Below are 11,186 nucleotides of genomic sequence, written 5' to 3' on the forward strand. Positions count from 1 at the left end.
CATCTCGTTGCCATGGCGCCTGCCGGAGAGTTTTGACACAACATCTGCAGCTTATAGTGCCTCATTACTGATGAAATCACTCCAGTGGAAAGTCAGCTCATATGGGTGTCCTTAGTGGGCCGTGCTGCTCCAGGTCCTCGCAGGCTGCTCCGCTGAAAAGGCTCGCTACGACAGCAAGTACAAAAACATCTGCTTGACAACATGCTTCGTACCTAATTGAGCCAACGCAAGCCCCTTCCCCTGCGCTCAGATGATGTGATCTATTTACTGGGAGGCGGGGTCCGCGTCTGTTTGACGTTAGCGCTTGTGGGAAAGGCAGTTCACACCGTGTAGCGCACATAAAAAAGTTCCAGGCTGCGGAGAGAAAAAGTGGATATCTGAAAAAAAGAGGGGGGGGCATTTGGTAACGGTTATGGAAGAGTCGCTGCAGGATCTGGCTTTTGTTGGCAAAGATAAGAATCGTTTTTACTGTTAATAATTCATGAGCATTGGTTGTTTACTCATATATGAATGTGCATAATAACCTGTCTAAAATAAATGAGTAGTTTCCACTTTTGTTGCAGCTGATCATTCTTCTGTGTGCCACTCGTGCTGTGTAGTGACCGATGGTCTTGATTAGTGTATGAGACAATGCTGTGTGACAGGGGCCAACCTGATAGGGCTGCAGGCAGGCGTCCACTGCTCTCTCTCTCTTTTTTTTTATTGCATACTTGTGCTGCAGCAGCGGGGCTACACCCAGCCCCAGACATCAATAACACCACCATGCGTCACGGACACTCGCTGTTCACACGTCAAGCTCTGAAAGCAGCGGCCCGGGGACCCCCGGGGGGTCTGTGGCCCGCTGCCAGGGGGGTCTGCAGATTGTTTCCAGATTCCTCCATTAAAGGCAAAAGCACTACCCTGCGTTGATGTGGTGCAAACGTTTTTTTTTTTTTAAAGCATGTCTAATAACTTTCAAGAGCTGTTTGCAGACATGAACTCCAGAGAATGTCTGGATGATGGGGATCTGGAGTTTCTCTTGAGGTTGTCGTTCGAACATGAAGAATGCAGCGGGGAATTCTCTGGTCAGACGTGTTCACAGCAAAGAAATGTCCACATGGTTAAAGTGAGGCTCAACAGACAGAGACGGGACGTAACATTTTGCATCCACACCAGCGTTGGCCCTCATCCCCAAAAAGCTCTCGGGACATCTTGACATTCGTTGGTGTCTTCTGTCTTTTTTGTCCCCAGATATTCATGTTCATTTAGTTTTTTATTCATTAGTTCAGCGTCTTCCAAGTGTTTCAAACGTCATGTGGCTCGCGGCGAATCCTGCGAAAAGAGGCTCATGAGAAAATGATCCCGCTGGCAGGAACAACTCGGAGGCTCTCACTCGGATGCATGTGTTCTCACATCCAGGCCCCTCTGGAGAATGTCAGGAGATTATCTGGAGGTTGGTGCTGAAAGCGGCTCAAGACATTTCTCTCTCACATAATTAGGAATCAAATTATTCCAAGGGACGTACATGAGGGGGTCCTTGGAACCTTTTCCTGTCTTGTAGGGGGGGTCCTTGGCTGAGAACAAAAAAAAAGATGAGAAGTGAAGAACACCAGAGCTCTCCTTTTTGTGCAGGAGACGGTGTTCTAGAGAATAAAGACACAGATTATGTGCCTTTAACTCTGAGCAGACTTTCCCAAAGGCCTTAGAAGCCAGAAAGTTTTTCCTAGTGAGTGTCATCTGTTTCTGCCTCAGTTGCTGTTCCTCTCTCTCTCTCCCGCTCTCTCTCCCTCTCCCTGTGTGTGTGCATGGGACCAGTCTCCTGCCAGGGCCTTGTGTTTTTTGGCACAGAGCTGGGGGTGACGTCGACAGGCGTGGTAATAACAATGAGAACACTATTAAGTCCAGACTACACAGACTCTCTGCTTCGTGGATGGAGGAAAAACCAAAAAGGGCGTGGCTGTGAAAAATGTAATAATATGGGTTTTTAAAGAATACAAAACACACTTCATGTACCTGAGCTGGGCTGTGGAGAAACTTCTCCCCTGGAGCTGAGACACAAGAAACCGCATACTATGCTCGTGGAGTTTCCTGTGAGTGACCAGCACCGCCAGTACAGTACATAGGAAATGACTCATAGGAGTTGAACTGTGAGCGTGGGTGTGTGCGCGCTATTAAAACAAGGAGCAGACTCCTGCGGGTGACTCACTCTGATGCTCGCTTTTCCATGCTGAGAACCAGCACCGGGCCGACTGCGCATCACATGCACTTTTCGGGAATCGTGTAGCCGACGGAGAGCAGCTCCCCCCCCCTCCATCGGGCACACACCATGGCTCCCGACGCTCTCTGCGCGCTCTGCGGACTCATCCTGGCGGCCGTGGCCAATCTCCACGTCGCGAGCGCACAGAAAAGTAAGTAAAACGCTCTTATTCACACAACACGTGCATTTTTCAAACTGATCCTAGAATCACCACTTTGATGGTTTTCACGCTGTGGGGTTGTTTCTGCTGATCCTATGTCTGTTTTACGCGCAAAGGCTGGCGCGTCTTTTGTTTTTGTGCGAACATGGATCAGAGAGGGGCTGTGGTGCGGTCCGCCTGTGTAATGGAGGCAGATAGTAAGGGGTCCGCTTACAGTGCCGCTTCCTCAACCAGCTGCGTTTCTCACCGGTTCCGCATTCCGATCGCCTTATTTCACCCCGTCCATCCATCCGTGCCCCCCGGGCGAGAGAGGAACCGGCCGCATGGAGAGAGGGCGACCCAGCCTCGTGTGACCATTTTGCGCCAAGCTCCATTTCCACTATCTCACAGTGATAAAAAGGGAAAAGAACGAGGAGGCTTTGGACTTTGTTTCCACAGCCCTCTGAAGTTTGGATGTGATCCCACAGAGTCAGATTGCAGTGAGAACATGAAAAGATGGAATAATTATAAGGATCAGGATCATTTCCTCGGATTTATTACAGTCCCCCAAATGTATTTCTTTTTTGAACAGTAAACTCAAAGCATGTTCGGTTTAGGCTCCATCCGTGTGAAAGCATCTCTACATCTGGATATCAGCTGTTGATCCACCCACCCCCTTCCACATTATGACTAAATGCAGCACCCCCACACCCTAAAGCACCCTCTGTCACGCTAGGTGCTGATATTTGCCAAGGTCTTCTTGTCATGCACACAGGGGGGAAAAAAACGATTCCAAACTGTGTGTGTTTCACAGATTTTTCACATCCTGAGCCTTGAGAACGTTTTGTGGCTGTCAGGTGGCCACACCTCTGCAGCTTCCTTTTTTTTTGTTTTTCTATCAAACGCCTGCTGATGTGTTGTCATACACAAATTAGAGAGAAATGAAACCACAAACGCTGAAACAGAGACTCTAGAGGTTTCAGCTCCGGCTCAAACATGGTTACCATACTCTCATCTGTTTAATCAGCACTTTTATTGTCGTTTGATCTGAGCAACACAAAAAAAGCCTCCATGACCTACATGTGGCTTTTGGGGGTTATGGCTGCGTGTCAACCAGGAGTCAAGGTTCAGTTCCTCCCTGTGACTTCTTGAACCCCTCCAGTGTGAGTCCAGCTGGATCTGATGGACCTGGCCCCGCTGGAACCATCGGGCTCACAAGAGCTGTGACACATTTTTTCTCTGTGACCGCAGCGTTTATAATGAGTCAGGCGAGCTGGCTGTGGAGGACGGAGGGTCCCCGGGGGCCTGTGCATGGGGCTGCAACACATCCAGAGGCGGAGAGGTCAGAATGCCTCAAACATGACTTCTCCAGCAGGTGCCTTCTTGAAAGCAGCCGGTGAATAATGACCGGCACCGACTGGTTGTCAACATCTTATGAATCCTGTGGAATGTGACCAGTGAGAAACGCACACAGCACAGCCTCCTGGACATGTGTGATGTAAGCCCTGGACCTCATGGGAAATGGAAAATATTCCTCTGGATTTGAATTTAAAAATGTAAAAATGCTCCGGTTGTGAGCGATGACACAAGCCAAGTGAATCCCAAATGTTTTTCACACAATGGGGCATTCAGCTCTTTATGTCACGCAACCTCCAACTTGAGAAAGAAGCTTTTTCCACCTCTTCTATTGAAAAGGTATTCTTGTTGTTTAGTATTAAAAAGCACAGACAACTAGAAAGACACTGAGAGAAAACATACGTCAGCCAAGGCCCAACATTCCTCGAATGAACCCACATTTAACTTAATTATAAAGTTAAATATGTCTTATTTTAGATTTATTCCTCAAAATCCATCAGTTGTTCTCTGTCAACACTTTATTTCTCAGTTTTTACGAATGTCTGAGGGAAATCCTGATACCGCTTCCTCATCCGAATCCACACCAAACTCATACCTCTTCCTTAAACCAAATTTCATGCTAATCCGTCCAGTAGTTTTTGCATGAACTTGTGTACAGACAAACCAACCAATCAATAAACAAACAAACGGACAGGGGTGAAAACATAACATGACATGACATGACATGATTTGTAGTCGGGCACAAGTATAAAGTCATATTTACTATGAATATTCATGTGAGGCACAAGTACCTCAAAGTTGAGCTAAACTACAGTATTTATAAAGAAAATGCAAATCAGTGTAAATATACTTCCAACACTGATGAGATCACGTTGTTTTCTCAATCATTCAATCGATAAAATATACAAGACCTTGCTTGTTTTGTTTTTCACCAACAGTCCGGAATTTGGAGAAATAACTACCGACACTTGATTGATTTTACACATGAAGTTAAGTTTATTTGTCACAAGAAATCGTTTTCAGCTGCAGCCTGTGGAAGCAGCAGATTGACGTTTCCAGGGAAATCCTCTCTGAGGTTTGAATAAACAACCCCGATGAGGTCACAGGGATGTCATCTAGATTATCTCAACTCGGCCTTGGGACTTTTTTTTTAAAGTATTCAACTGAAAGCAGAGGCGTAAACTAAAGGAGGCGGGGACATACGAGGCAGGGAGTGTCAAGTGAAAGATGTGTTTGAGTTGCATTATGGGAAAACGAATCGTGCAGTTACAAGGGATCAGAATGTCTTGGTCTATGTAATTAAGATTTTGATTTGTTTCTACCTCCCCCAGTGAGGATGAGGAGGTTATGTTTTCGTCTGTGTTTGGTTGTCTGGCTTGGTCTCATGGAGCAGGAACTACTTGACTGATAACAGGAAGTTTGGAGACAGGGTCAGGAAAGAACCCATTAGAGATTGGTGTTGCTCTGGATCAGGATCTGTCGAGTTAAATGAATAAATAGATTTAAATATGGTTTGGCCCAACAGCTACTGACGTTTCTGTTTTAACCTAAACTTTATACCTCATATCTAGATTAAACCAGTGGTACTCAGAAGGTTACGACACCCATTCCAACAGCACATCCATGAATGGCTACAACTGCTGTCACTCTATGTTACATGTAGGTGTTCACATCCTATTGGATAGTGTAGCCTAAAGTATGGACACCTTAATCACATTGAGTCCTTCTGTCTTGCCACTGGTGATATAAACAAAAGAGTTGAAGCTGCTGTCTCTGTGTCTGGGGCATCTGAGTTAGATATGAAAGTCCCTCAACATAGACACTACACTGTATTGTTGGTTGGGCCTTTATCTTTAACCTGACCTTGGTACTGCTTAGAGCGGGAAGGGAGTGTCTGTGGAATTAGACAGACACTATTCTCCTGTACGGATATAATACACAATATATATAGTGGTTTAAACAGTAATGTGTGAGGATGGTCAAAAATTCCTCAACCCTCATGAAATACTGGTGTCTAGTGGGGGGGTGTTGTCAGGAGTTGTTAGATGAAACATTTCTCCCTGCGTCATTCAAACAGTTTTCTAATCATTCAGACAGTTTTTGTCTTCTCGACACCATCAATCCCCTTGTTACTCCATCACCTCCTCACTACCATCAGATTTATTAAGTGACCCAACAGAGCGACGCTGCTACAACAGTGAAAAGCTGCCTAGAGTTCTGCATCAGTGGAAATCTATATCAGTCACAGGGGCCTTTTGTATAACGCTGACAATCCTTCTGCACTAGGGCTTAAACGTGGGTTTAATGCAGAGATTCGACAAGTAATGAAAAAATACTCCATTACAGTAGAAAATCTCAGATATCAACATCTTGTTTTTGTAGCATTTTAAATGAAGTACCGGTACTATCATTTATTCTGAAAATTTGAACAAAGACTGGCGATCCTCATCTCATCAAACATCTCTCTGTTTCAATTGGTCGTGTTATATTCTTTCACTCATTATCTTCTCACCGCTCTGCCGGCGGAGGGGTGGGTGTGAAGTGTTTGAATCCACAAAACACAATACAACTGAAGTCGATGGTGACCTAGACTTAGAAAACAACAGGAAAAAACATAAAGTGCCAACATACTGCTCGTGCGGTGTCTTCCAACCATTCAAATTCAACTAGAATCAAAGTCAATTACTGCTCTAACACTGTTTACCCCTGAAACACCAAAGGGGTTCCGTGGACTCCAACGCGTCATCGTCACAACGTTCATTTACTGCGGGTTGTCATGGCAGCACCTCAGCGTCCCACACATTCTTACGTCAAACCCGCCCCCCCGATGGCTTTGATGTTGGTCTCGATGAGGATTAAAGCCGCTGCGTGTCGAACATGAAAGTCACCACAAACTGTGACGCCAATCAGGCTCGGTGGCGCTCTTCTTTATCACGGGGGAACACAACAGAAGTTCACATGCAAATACTCATGTGGGGACGGTTACGGAAATATGCAGATGTTCTGGGTAACTCTATCTGGGATGTGTCGGTTGTTGTTATCTTTTTCTAGGCTGACTTCATGTTGTAACGTTGCTTTGCAGAGGTTTTGTTTTTCAGCTTGATGTCACAACACTGGCTACTTCATTCATGACCTCGGGGGAATCAGCTCCAAGGACGTGAAACCCACAAACACTATTAAAGCAGCCCTGACTTCACTCCTAGCTGTGTCACAGCCTCGGGGGGGGGGGGGGGGGTCTTCATCGTGTGCACAGCTTTAATTGTTCAGCTGCCACACAGAGAGAGATGAGCAGCTTCTCTCTCGTGTTCCAGTGAAGGTGGACCTTTTCTCCCGGAGCGCAACCGCCCCGACCTCTTTCTCACAGGCGTGTTCGTTTATTCTTTGGAAGTCGCACACGTCCGCTGAAGGCAACAACAATGCAGCGGAAGCACTCTTCGAAAACACACATCCTGCCCTTCGCACACCGCCCCGGCCCCGCTCATGCAGCCCAGAGAGTCGCTGAGTGATCCTCTCTGGTGCAGTTAGGTTGCATCAGCGGTCTGACTCCCCAGAGGAATTTCCCAGTTTCGTTTTATAAGAAGAAGACAGCCACAGAGTTCCTAGTGTGTCCCGCTGCAGGTCACAGCTGCAGTAACTGAGTGCAGCTGGTGCAAGTCAACAGATTGCGGTTTATTGTATTCAAGCATTTTCATTTTATTGCAGTGGGGCTTGTGGTTGCTCTCTGAAACTTTAACATCAAATGTTGTGTCCGAATATTACCCCATAAAATTGCATAAATAAAGAAAATGTTTGGCCCTGGAAGGAGTCATAAGCCCTCCAGGCCCAAGCCTTGTTTCCCAGTAAAAATGTCTTGGGGATTATGAAGTGTCAAGATTGTTTATGTCTGTTGTGTGTGTGTGTGTCTGCAGGTCAGTGTGGCAGGTCCGAGTTTTGGAACTCAGATTTGGACATGTGTGTGCAGTGCGCGTCGTGCAAGCAGTACCCCAAGACCCCGTCGTGCAACACATGTAAGAAACCCGCTCCGCTCAAGACTGATTCACACATTGGTTCACCTTCTGCCAGTGCTGCAGGCTAAGCTGTGTTGGTTCTATCCCCAGGTATACCTGCCGAGGTCACACCGGATGTGTGGAAACTTGCGGCCATCACCAGTTTCTCGGTGCTCGCCGTGGTGCTGGTCGGCGCCGCCTTGATTATCGGGGTCATGGTGCATCGACGCAAGTCCCACAAACTGCCTCTACGTGGTGAGATCATCAACACGTGAAATCTGATGTTTAGCTTTTAAGACAATCATTGTTAGACATTGTTTTCCCGTACTGTGATGTTGTAATCCATCGGTGTTCAATAAAACTCTGCAGTGACAAGTTAGAATTTATACGTTAGTTAGAGAAATCTGAAATGAACTCTTGTTCAGGTCAAGAACAGGCCTAACAAGCCACCAATAACATCTTGAAATCAATTCTCAAATTCCTCGGAAAGTCAAGAAAGTCAAGTTTCTCTTACAGCATCAGGAAAATAACGTATTAGTTAGTATTCACAGATCATTTTAGAAGTTGTTTAAAGTGCGTTCCCTGGAAAAGAAACTGCTGTATCAGAGATTTCAATGTAAATACATCTGTGAAGACATTAAACCCTAACATGGAGGAGATGTTAGTGAAAAAGATTATTCTTGGGGTTAAGTTACCTAGAAATTCTGAAAATATTTTGGGATATTTATTTGGATCTGCACCAATTTAAGCAGTTGTCATCTGTCCCCTAAATATGAGTGTTTTTTTTCATCATGATCAAATGGGGAAAAAGCTGAAAACAACCTACTGAAAAAACATTCCTGGAACTGTATTCTGATTTGAGTCCTCACCAAAGTTTTATGTCTTCTTCCCTGACTCATATCAAAACCCTCCACCCAGTTTTTGCGTAATCCGGCTAAAGACAATAGCTGGCAGACGTGAATTTCACACATTTGTGGTATGAGCTGCTCTGAAGCCTTTTCGCAGCTGCATCACAAACCATCACAAATGGCAGAGAACATTACTCTTACTTGGTTTCTATTCATGCTTAGAAATGAGTTGTATAAATTTAAAAACACATTACATACTGGGAGGGTTCACGTGTTTCTTCTTTATTTTGTATTACAGAACCCATTGAAGAAACTGCGGGGCCACTATATCAAGCTTAAACATTTCAGTAAGTATGATTTTCATTTTCACTAAGATTTGTCGCTCCTGAACATCTTTTAAAGACCAAAAAGTAAAGATATGAATATTAAAAATGAAGAATATTAATTTGACCTGACAACAGTTTGATGAATAAACAGTTGTCTGTAATGTGAGAGCGAGTGATCGAGAGCGTGCAGGATTTTCTTGTGTTCTTTAAGAATTGATTTTGGATAAAAATGCTTTGGTCTCAAAAGTCCTCCGACCACAGCGGCCTGATCCACCATGGCTGCTTCAGGACGCCACCAGCGTGGACTCAGAGCCACATGCAGCGCTGCTTTTAATTCCACTCAAACCTGTTGTCGTGAGACTCTAGGCTAAGTTTTGTTTGGTGCTCAGGTGCCGAGTAAAAACAGAGATATGATTTCACGCATGAGTGAAAGTATGCAAGATGAGGATTGGTACAAGCATTGCGTTTAACTAAATAGTCTTTGTTATATTGAAAAAACATGGCATCAGCCCAGGGCCTCCTATTGGTTAATTGAAATTGAGTAAATTCATCAAAATAAATGTTATTTAATTGAGTAACTTCTCGGAAATAGATTAAATAAACTTAATTTAAATAAATCAATAAAAATGTTTAAATAAATGAAATGTAATAAACTTCAGAAACATCATGAGACCAGATATCTGTCCACATTGGTCAAACCTCAGTTGTAACATACAGTTGATAATAAATGTGACTGTAACTTCAATTGCGTACACGTGGGTGAAATTATGTGACTGAACGGTTGTCCTTCCCTCCTCAGCCTCATCTTCGTCTGGAAACAGATGTGACGGAACCGAGCAGCGACCCGGCTCACAGCTGGACGCAGGAACCTCTGGACCACGAAGCGAATACTCTGACCAGTATCTCCCGACCAGAATCGGACCAGTACTATTTATTAGACGGTTGAAGGGATCCCACTCAGTCCCGTAGCGACCACAGGACCTAACAACGAGCAACTCTCACGCCTTAACATTATATTAGAGTGGTTATCGTTCTCAGACCACGTGTGCCTCTATATTCCATGTAAATGAGATCATGATCCAGAATATCCTTTGTGGGCTTATATAGATTTTTGATTCCGCATCAGGACTAACCCTACAAACCCACGCTCCTGTTTAGTGTCGTGCTGTTCTCCAGCAGGAATCCAATGAATGTAACACAGCTAGTGCCTTCTGCTGGGCTGCAGTCCCATCCCCTGCTACCCTGCAGGGGGACAAGGGGTCTCCCTGCCGGTTATCTACCACGACAGCCTCTTCAAGATAAACCATATGTGAGCAAGACAAACTGTTTGGCACATTAAGGCCATTTGAATGTAGCTATATGTAGGTGAAACGTATTCTAGCCTCTGTCCCTGACTGCACCTCCAGCTGTTCTAAGTCCCTTTAGACCAACACAGGCCCTTTACTGCAGGTCACAACTGTGTGTGTTTTCAGTTTTAAGGTTTTTAGCTGACTTTTTTATATTCTCCTACTATTTCATCCCCAGAATTCACGTTACCATCCCAGCGTAAGCGGCACAGGATGCTTGAAACACTAGAAACACACAATGCCAGCCAACTAACAAGAGCAAAGAATGTACTGTACTGAAAAGAGCGACACCCACAGTGTTTCATGGTGAAAGTTACACAATCGCAACTAACTCGGACTTGTCGATTGATGATCCTCAACAACAACGGGGGAAAAAAAGGCGATACATCATGTTGAGATGTCAGTAATTTTGTGGCCATTGAAACCAGTGAAAAACATGGCGGGGCAGGATTGTTGTTTTCATCTTTTTCTTATAGTGCAAAGTGTCTTTTTTTGGTTTTGTTTTTTCATCTTCCGACCATCTTGCAGTATGTGGTCACTGACAATGTTTCAGGTCTGCTTTTTGGATCTGTCTGCTTGTGGGTGAAACGCTTGCCCTGTGGCAGCGGCATTAGGGAATCACTTCAAATACAGATCCGTCCACATTTCTATGTTTGTGTTTAGATGTTTATATTATTTATTTGTAAGTGTCTCGCAGTGTAGCATCGTTTCCAACTGCGAGGGACAAGCACATGTGTAAAGGGACTCCAGTGAAGATTTTTCTTTTAAATTTCTACTCGGCCAGCCAGCGATGTTACTGAGCAATAACTAACACTTCCTGCTTATTCCTCATGCTTCCTGTCTAACTGTATATACTGTACATGCACTGGCTTATTTTACTTAACGCAATCCTATAAACCGCTTTGTGTACCTAAAGTATTTTTCACAATAAAACTGACAATTTAATAAT

General features: G+C 44.7%; 1 protein-coding gene across 1 annotated transcript; it reads left to right on the forward strand.

Annotated features, from left to right (window-relative positions):
• Positions 1-1,816: 1,816 nt before the first annotated feature.
• On the forward strand, positions 1,817-11,185 carry LOC128426531 (tumor necrosis factor receptor superfamily member 12A). Its single transcript, XM_053413443.1, has 5 exons — positions 1,817-2,387; positions 7,640-7,738; positions 7,829-7,972; positions 8,864-8,912; positions 9,691-11,185. Exons 1-4 carry the CDS (start codon positions 2,306-2,308, stop codon positions 8,902-8,904), a joined length of 366 nt encoding a protein of 121 aa, XP_053269418.1. The 5' UTR covers positions 1,817-2,305; the 3' UTR covers positions 8,905-8,912; positions 9,691-11,185.
• The last annotated feature ends 1 nt before the right edge of the window (position 11,186 follows it).

This window comes from Pleuronectes platessa, chromosome 21 (assembly GCF_947347685.1).
Source record: "Pleuronectes platessa chromosome 21, fPlePla1.1, whole genome shotgun sequence".
Taxonomy (NCBI): Eukaryota; Metazoa; Chordata; class Actinopteri; order Pleuronectiformes; family Pleuronectidae; genus Pleuronectes; species Pleuronectes platessa.